This window comes from Nothoprocta perdicaria, unplaced genomic scaffold, assembly GCF_003342845.1.
Source record: "Nothoprocta perdicaria isolate Ctin4 unplaced genomic scaffold, notPer1 scaffold_362, whole genome shotgun sequence".
NCBI classification, from domain to species: domain Eukaryota; kingdom Metazoa; phylum Chordata; class Aves; order Tinamiformes; family Tinamidae; genus Nothoprocta; species Nothoprocta perdicaria.
Window position 1 is genome coordinate 215,207 of NW_020455602.1, and position 13,101 is coordinate 228,307.

Below are 13,101 nucleotides of genomic sequence, written 5' to 3' on the forward strand. Positions count from 1 at the left end.
CATCGAGTAAAGTATGTACTAAGAGTGTGCTCAGGACTGAGGCTTTGGATTTGTGCAAGAGCGTGCAGAAATGGTGTGCAACCTCATGAAGTGCCTTTGCCTGTTGCCTGCATAGGCCAAGCTCTGCAGTTATGGGATGTTGGGTCTTGCTGGACTCCGCTCACCTAACAGGACCTTTCTGTGTATTTATACAAAAGTACAAATGCTGGCAGGAAGAGGAGATTCCCAGTGATCTTGAAGTCAGGAGCTCCTGCAGCACAACATCCACAGGTATCACTAGCTCTTGCAGCAAGAGTGAGAACATGCTCAGAGGAAGCATGTGGCCCTGGGTGGCCATTTGCTGAGCGGCTGGCAAGTGATGACACAGATATTCTCCAGCCACTTTCTCCAAACTCCCTGTCACTATTCTTGGGAATTAATGATGGGGGCAAGTGTACTCTCAGTCCCTTTTCCAAGCTCAGCATTGCTGTGAAAGGATGAAGCCCTGTCTTAATCCCCAGTGCTTGTTTTATTTAGGATGACCTGTTCCTTGGGTAGAAAGCAAAGAGCAAAGTATTAACGGTTGCTGTTACATGTGCCCTGAGCTAACTCGTGTGATTTTTTCCTCAGCAGGCTAGATGAGCTGCTGATAATGCCAGACATAGTCTCCCCTGATAGGCTGTGTAGTGGGTAGACTTCATGCTCTAGTGACAGCACCGCATGCCTGCACGTAATTTCCACACTGCTGATCTTTGTAGGGCAATGTACCTGTGCTGTAAGTTGCATCCCAGGACACCCCAGAGGGAGATTCAGTTCAATTCCCAAGTGGCCAATGCAAACTTGGCTGCCCAACGGTGGAGAGACGCTGCCTAGTTGGCTAAAAAGGGAATTGTGCTGAAGTCTGTTAGAGATAGGCAGGTTTTCCTTTCCTTTCCTTTTCTATTTATTGGCCTGATTGTAATCACGGCCTTCTTGGCTTGCACTTGGTACTTCTCTCACTACATGGTAGATGTAGGAGTTTGGTATCGGGGACTTCTGCCTGTTGGCTTTTGCCATAACCTTCCACCAAGAGACCTTTTTAAAAGCAGCTTTGAAAAGACATTAAGGAGGAAAGAGAGATGCCATTTTCTCCTCTTCCATTCTAGTTGGTCAGACATTTTTCATCACATGAGCACCACTGAGTCTCCTAACCTAGACCACAAATCCACACATGGCACACGTGGTATGCAGAGCATTTCTTGCTACATTCAGCCAACTGGACACTCACACTTAAACATATACAGCTTTTTAGGCATGCAAACTCTTTATACATCTGTCAAGATACTTGTCATTTTTCTAATCCGTAAGCCTAGAGGTCTTGGAGAAATCTGCAGGCTTGCCTAAAGCTGTAGAAGTCAAGCTTAGCCACTGCTATTAACCTGGAATGGCCTGGAGGGCATCTGGCCTGTGTGGCCCCAGCAGGCTCAGGCTGATGGCCCAAAAAAACAGGTCTCCATACTGGTTGCTCCAGGAACTGTGGATCAGTTTGGAAAGAATCCACTGCATAGAGTATCCAGTCCGGGGACAAGTGCCACAATACAGCTTCTTCCCTGACTGCTGCTTTAATGTGAGTTTTGGTGGCCTGACTGCCACTTCTTGAGGTCCAGAAGAGTCGCTGAGGTAGGTTAGTCAGACCAGAAATTCAGGCTGGGTCATTCTCCAGTGGCCTCTAGAACTGCTCTGAGATACCAAGGAAGGACTAGCCCAAACATATTCGTTCAGCTTCCCAGAAGCAAACACACAAGAAAAGGGGGGCTTGAGAGGACATGCTAGAAGCTTTAAGGCAAGAAAATATGTGCAAAATAGTGCTGGAGCTAAATAGGAGATTCTGAATGAAAATAAATCCAGTCATGTAGGATGCACGTGTATCTTGAACTGTACCATAACGATACCATGGGATCAAGGTTCGTTAGAGACATGCGATCAGGGAAGAGATTAAACCGATAATGTCAGTGATGCACTAAAATACCTTTTTTTTTTTTTCTTCGCCATTTTCCTACCAGGCAGCAGCGCCCTGTCTGGGTGCAGGCAGCACCCAGAAAAACACGGGGAGCCACACGAGCCTCTCCAACACTTGGGGGCTGTGGGGGTGACCGGGCCCCTGGCAGCTGCCAGCCGCAGCGGCGGCTGCCCCCGAGGCCCTCCCTCTTCCTCTCCCTCCAGGCAGGTGTTTCCAGCCGAAGGCGCCTCCGGCCGCTGGGACAACAGCGCTGCTGCTGTTAAATATTCAGCAGCCATGTTGCACGTGCATGCGCCAGGGAGCAGGGCCGCAGCCTGGGGCCAGGCCACGCAGGAGTGCGGGGATGGGGATGTCCCCATGGCCAGAAACATCCCCAGTTGCCACCGTGTGCGCTGTGAGCGGTGGGGCCAGTGGGTGCTGGGGAAGTGCCTGGGAGCGGCAGGGCAGTGGTGGAGATGCACCCTCGCTGCCGGCCTGCGTGTGTATGCACACACACACACACGGATTTGCACACACACACTTGCATGCACCTCCACATGCACACCTGCATACATGTGTGGAAACATCCATGCACATGCATGGATGTGCACACCCCAGGCATGCACAGGTGCACACACATACACATGTGCATGGACATGCTGGCATGCACATGCACACACATGCAGGGACACACACATGTGGACACACATGCACATGTATGCACAGGCACGTCCCCAGGCATGCACAGGTGCACACACACAGACAGACATGAGCAGGAATGCACATGTGAACACACACATACACATGCATGCACACGTCTACACATGCCTGCACGGGCACGCCCCCCAAGCAAGCACAGGTGCCTGCACATGGCTAGGCCCGCACGGACCTGCATGCACACACATGTGCACGCGTGCACGCGTGCACACATGCGTGCACACATGCATGCACACGCGCACACGCATGCACACGCGCACACACGCGTGCACGCTGTGAACGCCCGTGCACATGTCTGCACCGCCAGGCATGCACGCACGCGCACACGCCCACGCACGCCCGCGCGGGGAGCCGCCCACGTGCCCCAGCCGCGCGCTGCGGGCCGCGGCGAGGCGGGGCGGGGCGGGGCGGCCCCTTCTTGCCCCGGCCGGCCCGGCCCGGCCTGGCGGTACCGGCGGCGCCGCAGCCCCTCCCCCCGCCCGCTCTGCCTTCCCGCCGCGCCGCACGCAGGGCCCCGCCCCCGGAGCGGGTCTCCCCGCCCCCCGGTGCGCTCCGCACGCGCCGATTGGCGGGAGCGGCGGGGGGCGGGGCCGGCGCCGTATATGAAGCGGGGCCGGCGGTTGGGGGCGCGTTGCCGCTCCGTGCCCCGTGGGCGCAGCGTCTCTTCGGCCCCCGCCGCGCTCCCCTCCCGCCGCCCAGCGCCTCGCCCCGGGCCGCCCGGGCTCGCCTCGTCGAGTGGGCGGGCACCCCCCACGAGCTCGCCGGTGCCGCGGGGTCCCGCCGCGGCCTGCCCACCGAGAGCCCCCCCCGCTGCCCGCCATGGCCCGCGGCAAGGCGAAGGACGACGACGGCAACTGGAAGAAGTTCATCTGGAACTCGGAGAAGAAGGAGCTGCTGGGCCGCACCGGGGGCAGCTGGTGTGAGTGCGGGGCGGGGGGGCGTCCGCCGCTTCTCCCCYCTTGGCTTTTCTCCCGCTCCCCAGCGTGCCCCGGCCGTTGGAAGCTGGGGGGCGGTTTAACAGCCGCGGCGCCGCAGCGCGCGCGGGCCGTTGGCGGCGGCGCCGGAGCGCGCGGGGCGAGCCCAGGTGCGCGGCGGTGCCCTTGGCGGGGCGCCGCGTCCTTGGCTCTCCTTGGCGGCGGCCCCGGCCGCGCATCGCCCCCGGGAGGGCCAGTGGCGAAGGGGGCTTAGGCGAGGCCGCCGGCTTCTCCCTTGCTTTTTCTTTCATTCTCTCTTCTTGTCGGTGTGGCTCTCGCGAAAGAGGAAGCGGCGCCCGCCGCAGCGCCGCGCCAAGCAGACATGTGCCGCAGCCGGCGGGGGGCCCTTGGGCGAGCGCAGCGCCCCGGGCTGCCCGCTGCTCGCCCGGCTCGGCCGTGCGGGACTCGAGCCCTGCGCTGGCGTCGGTGGGTGCGTTGGGACACGCCGCCCTGTGCCCTTGTGCGGGTGCGCGAGGGTAGGTGACCTTCCTTCGAGGCACCAGGCAGCTGAGTGGTGTGGGGGGCCCCTGTGCTGGGAGCACCTGAGCACGAGGGACTGCCCATGGCAGGGGACCTGCTGTTCTGCTGCAAGCTGATCTGTTGCGGGAGGCTGTTTCTCATCCAGCCCCATCGTGCTTGGCCACCAGCTCCATGGGCCGCACCTGTTCTGAAACCTGGGAGAGCCTCTGAAGCCTGAGGTGCCTGCGGCATTAAGAGCATCCTGGCTGGGAGAGTGATTAAATGCGCTACCTCCCAGCGCTTGCCTTTTTGATGTTACAAAACTCAAAGTGCCGCAGACAAGAGCACTAGTGTTTGGTTTGTTACAACAGCACCTCCTATGACTGTGCTCTAGAAAAAATTCCCAAATGTCTCTGACGTCACGGCCATTTGCTTTACGCTGCTTGGATACCAAAGAGTGCGCTTAACTCCTGGAGCTCCACGTTACGGCACTGAGCTGGACTGGCAACGCCGCTGCCCTGGTGGCCATGAGGAAGATGAGAGGATGGAGTGTCCTTCCTGCTGTTGTCCCCAGCCTTTGCATCGCTCCCTGCCCCCTCCTGCTCATATTTCTTTCATAGATGTGAAATGAAACCAACCAGAACTGACTGCCTTCATCAGGAGGCATCTCTGTTAATGAAGCCTTTTTGTGACTCCCTGTGACTTGAGGAGTGCTTTTACCTAGGCTTTCACCTCTTCCTTTATATCAATTCCAGTCCTTCAAATATCTCTTTAGATTTAGGATTTGAAATTAGGATATTTAGGAATAATTAGGAATTTTTAAGTATTCTTGGGCCTCTACCCTGGTCTACTTGCTCCCATTGCCTGATTAGCTTGTCATGGGCTGGCTTATCCTTCCTGTAGGCTGCCTGGTGATGCCTAGTACAGCATGTTACTGTGCAGTTAATCATTTGAGATAATCCTTGTAAACTGGTAACTGATATTCAGATTCTGAGCGGTGCTGCATTTCCAGCCTCCTCCCGCCCCAGCTGAGATTATTCTAGGCATCTCCTTTAGACCTAAACTAAATTTAATCTTTGTTTCTTACATAATTCACTATTTTTAATTTGAATGAGTACTGCTGGAGTGCTGGTGTAAATGAGCACTGGTAAATGTGTGGCAGTGTGAGGAGTCCAGGTACTTTCCTATGTTTGATATGAAGTATTAGAACTTCTTTGGGGCCCAATTCTAGAGGGGCTAGAGATACCAGGAGCAGCCTGAATTGCTGGAGCCAGTTTAACTTCACAGTTTCTTGTGGGCCTGGCTGTGGCATCTAGGGCAGATGCCTCTGGAAATGGCTGCAAGGCGCAGCAGTGTGTGGAGTAGGTGACCTTCAGAGCAGAGGCAGGTCAGTGCCTGGCTGGCACTAGGCCTCACTTCCCCTGGCAGTCACCCATAGTGACAGACCAGCTGAGGGATGGGTTTCTGCTAAAGTGTTGAAGAATCTTAATCCTCACAGCCCCAATTCATGGGATTCTGGATATTGAGGATTTCCTTACCCTTGCTGCCCTGTGGCCAGCACAACTGGAGCATGACTTAAAACTTCCTGGCTGTGCTTCGTAGGCATCATCTCACTCTTAACCACATGCCCCTGCAGCAGGGCTTGCTGTCCAGTCTCCATGCTCTGCCTTGAGAGTAGTGAAGGTTGAAGTTCTGTCCGGAAGCATGTGACTGCCCTGAGGACTCCTTTTGATTTCATCTTTCCATTTGTGCTCTCTTGCAGTTAAAATCCTCCTCTTCTATGTGATCTTCTATGGTTGCCTGGCAGGTATCTTCATTGGGACCATCCAAGTGATGTTGCTCACTGTCAGTGACTTTGAACCCAAATACCAGGATCGAGTGGCACCTCCAGGTAACTAAATAGAAAGTCTTGATTTGACTTGGTGCAGGCTGTTCTGGGGAGGCGGTTTGGTTACTCACCTCAAGAAGGAGGATGAAATAAGCCTCTCATTGCAGCAACACATTTGTAGGGGGTGGGCATGTTCTCAGCCTTCTGTGTTACAAGCACCGGAGCTCAAAGGCAGTCCTGCTCGAATTAGAAACTGTATCACATGAAATGTTCTTCCTGACCAGGAGGAACTTAAGCCTGCATTGCTGCTCTCTGCTTCTCGTTATGAAGGTGCAGAGGCTGCACTTGGGCATGATCTCTGCCATGTTGTGTTGTTTCCCTTCCTTTGTGGCCCCTCTGCTCTCAGGGGGTAAGTGAGAGGGCAAGAGTAAGTGTAAAATCTGAGGGCCAGGGGAAGGAAGGGGGCAGTATGAATTCAGTAGGTGCTCACTGGGCTGTGCTGTCCAACACTGAGCTATTTTGTCTGAGCAAACAGTGCTTACTAGGGAGCATTTTGCCCAAATGTGTAATTGGGGCTTGGGGGTGGCTCGGGTAGTCCTGATGCGCAGCCAGTTTTTATTAGATTAAAGTCTCTGCTTAATGACCTAATCCCCTGAGTGGTGTCTGCAGCTGGCCAGCCTGCCTTCCGCAGGGGCCAGCGGAGYGGCTGCCGCTGCCCGTGGGGCTCGGCTGCACACTCCAGGTGCCGGCACCGTGCGGCGCGTGGGGGAACTGCGCAGCTGCAGCACTCCCACATTGCCATGACCTTGGGGCTGCTCGGCCAGCCTAACGATCTCCACTGGCTCTCGAAAACGGTTCACAGGCTTTTAATGACACTGGTATTTAAGTGACAATTGCGAGGCTGGTGGCTTACAGCCATGGAAACAGGCTCTGGTGTTGGGCAGTGCCTTGCAGCCCTACTGCAGACAGTGCTGTGCTATGCTCAGTCCCTGCTGCCGCAGCACAGGGAATCTCACCTCTGCTAAACAGTGCTATTTCTCAGCATAAGATCACCTCTCAGGTGAGTGCTTTTCCACCAGCATTTAAATGTGGAGCAGACTGAAACTGCTGCTCCTGTGTGGCATTTCCTAAAGGTATGAGCATGCCTGTGATAAGCACTATGTTCAGAACCGAAACGGGCTGTTGCCACTGCTACATGGGGGCTCTGACACTTGCAGGGAAAACTAAATTGTCACTGACGCTGATCAGAGCAGTTAGCTGCATTTGGATCACTGCATCTGAACTGTCAGCATGGGTAATAGTGAAGGAGATTTAATTTTTAAAAAAAAAAGGCTTTTCTCCAGCTGAAGCCTAGTGATCTCCCCAGACATGAAATAGAGAAGGAAGCCCACGGATCTTGGGTCCTGTCCAGGTGGGCCTTGCTGTTCAGCCTAATGTCACACAATTACTTGTTGTAGGCAAACAGCTTTGTGTGATAGCTGTGTACAACACTAATTTCAAAGCAACTCTGAAGTAAAATTTCTGTAAGATTTAAGCCTGCAGAAGATACTTAGTCATCTCCTAATTGTACACTGCACTAGTTTTGTTAAAAATGCTTGAACTGGGCTTCAGGATGTTCTAATGTATTGCTAAAATCAAAATAGATGAAAGAAAAGGTTGTCAAGGACTTTTCTGATGAGCAGGCTTTTGGGGCATGCAATGAAATCAGCAGGACAAAATCCAGCTCCTTCAATATATTGCAGTGGGGCTTCCTGATAAACAAGGCTTTTAAATCAAGCTGCAACAATAGCACTTGAGTGTGCCTACAATTTAAATGAAATAATTGGTAACAGCACAGGCTCTTTTTAGGCTCTCACACTATTATTGTTCCTACAGATGAGGGCAAATCTGCACCATCCAGCAGCCATATAGAGGATGGCGCATTAAAAGCTACCCTTTTAATATAGGCTTTTATAGAGAGTGCCGTGAACACCAGAGGGATGGCTTGCTGTGCTGACGCTGTGGGGTTGTTGCCAGTCCCTGCTTCTGTCCCTGTGGAGAGGGGGTTTGCCCGGTGCTGCAGGCAGGAGAGCCCTTCTGGCCAGGAGTGCGTGTGCGGGCTTGCCAGCTACGGCACCGAACAGGCATCTCATTTGCCCTTAGCTGGAACCCTGTAGACCCTGAGCTGCAGAAAATAGAGCACCCTGGCAATTATAATTACTGTTCCCATGGCACAAGCTGTGGGATCTGAACAAACTAAATATATTGGCAGCTTGATAGAACCCCAGGCTTTCTAGAAAACTTATTTTCTGCTCTGGTTCTAGTGTGCTGCTGTTCTTGGGTGGGTCACCTTGCATCAAGCAGAAAGGTCAGCAAGGCAGGGAAACACAATGTGCAGGAGAATCTTGTAAGGTTTCCCCCCGTATTCTTACTCTGACAGTACAGGAGACTTGAACAGCAGCAGAAGCTGCAGGGAGCTTTATTGAGTGCTCCTGACATGGTTATAATATGGGAAGCCATGAGGGGCTGTTCTGTGACCAGAGGTCCTTACCATGCTAATCAGCTCCTGCCCTGGGCACACCAGGGCTGTTATGTGCAGCTCAGGGCGAGCTGCCTTTTTTGTACTTTTCCATGGCATGTTTTTTTTTTCCCCCTGTTCCTTTCCTCTGGCCTGGAGGCAGCACAGCTTACCCTGCTTTACGGACTTTACCTTTGTCACAGCCCCTGTGTCTCTGTACCAAGTGATTGGGGGGGGGGGAACGCCCCCCCCCCCCTGTGCTCCAGCCTCAGTAGGGCTGTGCGTTTCTGCCATCTTGTGGTGTTGGCCCCATGCAGTGCCGTGGCTGGTGCTGGGTGACACCTCGCCCTGCAGGAGGCTTTTGGGGAACTGCTGCCCCAGGTGAGCGGTTCCTGGGCCCCTGCCCTCCTGCAGGATGGTTTGCACTGCTAAGGCTGGGCGAAGGGCAGTGGAAAAGGCCCTTCTGCTGCCTTCTCCCTACTTGGTTCCTCCAGCTCAGAGCAGCAGGGAGGTAAAATGGAGGGCAGTGGGAAAGTCCTGGGGAGCAGATGTCCCTCCTGCAATGTTGCTTTCTCCTATCTCTTGGCACCCGGGTGTGGAAGGAGATCCCTAAGGCCAAGCTGAGAGATACTGCTGCCTTCCAGCCATGCAAGCTCACTGTGTCGGGAAACATGCATCTCCTCTCCCCATTTCCCACTTCAGGGCAAGGTGGAAGGTGGCTGGAGGTCTGGGAGGCTGCTGTGCAGTACAGAGGCTCTCAGCCACTCCTGTTCAGTATCCTTGGGAGTGGAGGGGGTGTATGTGGGGAGGTGGTAGCTGCTACCACTGGTGTCTGTGTCATCCTGGCAGTGTTTGGACTGCAAGAGGATTGAAYGGTATGGGGAAACGAGCAGGGAAACAACAGTAATTGCCATGGGCTTATGCAATGCTTCCTCATAACAAGCCTGACCTCCCACTTCTAATTTCTGACCCTTTGTGCAGGACACTTCTATTTCTTCGCTGTATTTTTTTTCCCTGCAGCTTAGGATGAGGAAACCGATCTGGAAAACTTAGTATTAAATGAAACTGAATAAGTGTGACTGTAATGTGTGACACTGTTTTAGGAAGTGGAACCATAGCTCAAAGTGAGTTCTCACAAACATTTTCTAAGCCAGCTTGATGCACACACAGAGCTAGAAAGCCATCCCAAGGCAGTTTATGTGTGTGCAGCCTCAGGGCATCATTCATCACATAAATRATGTCAGTGAAAATAGTTTTATCTCAATACTGCTCAGAAGCAGTCGGGGAGATAAACTTCCTCACAATAGGTTTCTTGGCCCTTTCCTGTGTGATCAATGGCATCATATGTGAAATTGTAATGGATATCTGATAATAGCCTGAGATGCTGAATTACAGCAAACATAACTGGGGGGCAAGGAGGTTGTTTGGACTCCAGGTTGTGAAAGTATTTAAGGTTTCATTTTTTTTCCTCCCCATAGAGCTTGCTCATGAGTGGTTTCTGCATGTGCATGAGACCCCAGGAAGTTTGTTCAGCCCTGTTCTCTTTAATAAACTTGAGGCTCCCTTGTGTCTATTAGCCCCAACTAGGTAACAGTTGAATGACTCAGCTTTAAAATAGTGTGTGTGGCTTTTCCTTTCCACCTACTTGTTTCAGTTTTCCTAAGAGGAACAGGGGGGATGAGATGAGGTTTCATTGGGGTTACAGAAGTGTTTCAGAAACATTGCCTCCTCCTCTGCCATCTCAAATAAGGTTCACAAGTGTTCTTTTTTTAAGCTAGCCTGGTACCTCCATGGAGTTAGAAAGCTGTCATGGGATGGTGTAAGGTGGAAACTTAAGTAAGGTTCTCCTTCTTTATTGGGCTCTTCTGGTAACAGCACTGAGGACTTTGATATAGGAAACATGGAAGAGACAGGAGGTTGGGGAAGAAAGGGGAGATAGATGTGAGTTTAGGGCCTCCTGTCAGTCACAGGCATGTGAGAGGGGAGGGTGCTGCAGAAACTAGTGGTGCATTTCCGTCTTTCATCAGGATAAAGCTAGCTTTGTGACAAGCCCTTTATGCTTGTAAAGCCTTCCCAARGCTTTACTTATTTTTGTTCCGTAAGTAGCAGACCAAGCAACACTGCTCGTGTTCCACACAAAGCAAGCACCCCCTCTACCAAAGTATAAGTGAGTCTGGCTCATGTGAACACCTGGGTTGGGGTGAAAGCAGCTCCTGCACCAGATCCCTGTCCTGGAGCAGCTCCCCTCACTGGTCACTGACTGCAGGAGCAGCTGAGTGGAGGCCAGGCCTGCAGGGTGGGAGTTGCTGCAGTGTGTGCTTTAACTGCACACACGAGTGCCTGGACTCTCCAAGCCACAGAGTGGGCATAACCCATGGGATGCCTTCCGCAGTCTGCTCCATGATGCTTATTTTGGTGACCAGTCTTCAGTCATAGCTGCCCTGATGCATTGTCTTGCACAAGAGAAAGAATGGGGCAAGGAGCTGCCTGGAGGTTTGGCGGTCCTGGGCAGAATTAACAGTGTCAGTGCCTGGCAGAACTTGGTAATGCTTGGGAAAGCCAGACTGTGCCTGTTTGTGCACCCTTGAATGATGCACCTGTAAGGTGAACTCGGCRGAGGGGCAGGTGCCTGAGCAGCCCTGCAGCCTGCCCTGCAGCACCAGACAGGCACTGCAGCCTTCCAGGAAGGGCCTGGCACGATGCAACTGAATACCTTCAGTTAAACTGAACTGCCTTTTTTTAATGTATATATAGATGAGTATAGACACATGGGCATATAAAGAGCATTAGTGAAGCAAGAAAGCAAGTAATTGCTTGAAAAGCATCAGTAACTTTAAGGGGAAGTCTAGTTCTGCTTGTGGTAAGTGCCGAGGTGCTTCTAAACTTGCAGCACTCAGGGGGGGACAGTCTGTGCTAAAGGGGGGTTTAAGAGAAGGTTGAAACTGCTTCCCAGAATAAAACATGAAACCACAAGCTACTTGCTCGATGTCTCACTGCCTTTGACTGCTAGAAGCTGCATTTAGAGGAATGAAGCTAATCTTTGTCCTAGGTTACAAATTCCAGCCCCGTGGGAAGGGGGAGTGGTGAGCTGGCCCGAGGCAGGACTGAGCAGAAACGCTCGAGCGGTGGCAGCGGCAGCATTGCAAAAACTGCTGGAGTCACAAGCTCCCGAGGTTTGGCCAGCTGAGCTGCTGGAGCTCTGCTCTAGAGGAACTTGCTGGCACCAGAGCTTCCTCTCAATGCTGTTGAAGCGAGTGCTGCTCTCCTACTTCCTTTTTACTTTGTTCCTGCTAAAGTGAAGGTGACAAACAGAACAGGGCTTGAGACCCCAGTAATTGCAGCGGCAGCCGCAAAAGCAGCATGAGCTCCAGTTGCCATTACTTCAAACTTAAGTATTAGCCATGCACCAACGCATTCAATTAAAGTGTGACCCAGATGTCATGCAAGAGCAGCTATTTTTAGGTCCCATAGTGACAATCAAAGGGCTTGGCATTTTTCATTATCTATAGGAATAACATGCATCTAATCTCTTCTCCATGCAGTCTTTTTCTATTCCAGTCATCTTTATAAAGCTCTTTGTGTAGAGCTACTTGTGCAGCCCAGAATCTAGGACTGTTTTAGACATCTCTTCTGTGTGACTGTATTTCCTGCCTGCTTACTCAGTGATCTGCTTCCGGTTAGAGAGCTCAAAAGGATCTCTGTGTAATCAGAAACACAGAATGGCTGAGGTTAGAAGGGACCTCTGGAGATCATCTAGTCCAACCCCTCTGCTCTAGCAGGGTCACCCAGAGCATGGGGCACAGGGTGGCATCCAGGCGGGTTTGGAAGACCTAAAGGAGATTCCACAACCTCCCTGGGCAGCCTGTTCCAGGGCTCTTGTTCCAGGCTCTGTCACCTCACAGGAAAGTTGTTCTTCCTCAGCACCTGTGCAAGGAATGAGGGCAGCAGAGAAAATGACCAGGCTATTGAAGWTAGTGGGAGAGAAAGCATCTCTTGTCCTGCATTCTGTCAGAGTGACTGCACGAAGGAGTTGGAAGGAGCAGAGGGAGGCAGCTCTGAGGTTGCCTGTGGGCACAGGGGATTGCCTGTGGGGGTCASGGAGGGAAACCTGTGGGCATGCAGGTCCAACAGCGAGGGACAGGTGGGGTAGCTCTGGGGGAGCTTGTGATGTGGCGTTGCTGATGTGCATGGGGCTTCTCATGGGGGAGGAGACAGGACTGGGCAGGTGACCTGCAGCTGAATGGTTTTTTTGATGAAAAGTTGGTCTTAAAGCCTCTCTTCCAGGTGCTGTGATTCTTATCTGAGTAGTGATGCAAACAGCACAGCAGGGTTTCTAGGCTGCTGTTAGATATCAGCTCAACTCACCTGCAGTGAGTTTAAGCTCTTCTGTGTGGATCCTGGAGACTGCAAGATGCAGATGAGCAGACTGCCTTGTGTCCTTGGTGTGCAAAGTGCTCCTGGAGGCTGGGCACCTTGGAGGTCTACTCACTATCATCTTCCTGATTTTGCTTTCCTTAGGACTGACTCAAGTTCCCCAGGTACAAAAGACTGAAATTTCCTTTGTCGTTGGCGATTCCAAGAGCTATGACCCATATGTGAGGAACCTTGAGAGGTTTTTAGAAGACTACAGCGCTGAGCAGCAGACTGACAACATAGTCTTTCAGGACTG

General features: G+C 52.6%; 1 protein-coding gene across 1 annotated transcript in view; it reads left to right on the forward strand.

Moving 5' to 3' along the window:
• Positions 1-3,467: 3,467 nt before the first annotated feature.
• Positions 3,468-13,101, forward strand: part of ATP1B1 (ATPase Na+/K+ transporting subunit beta 1) — a gene marked incomplete at its 3' end in the record, with an annotated part of 12,793 nt that continues 3,159 nt past the window's right edge. The window contains exons 1-3 of the mRNA XM_026044429.1: positions 3,468-3,593; positions 5,870-5,998; positions 12,951-13,099. Of these exons, the coding sequence (XP_025900214.1) occupies positions 3,494-3,593; positions 5,870-5,998; positions 12,951-13,099 (378 nt within the window). The remainder of the gene's footprint in view (positions 3,594-5,869; positions 5,999-12,950; positions 13,100-13,101) is intronic.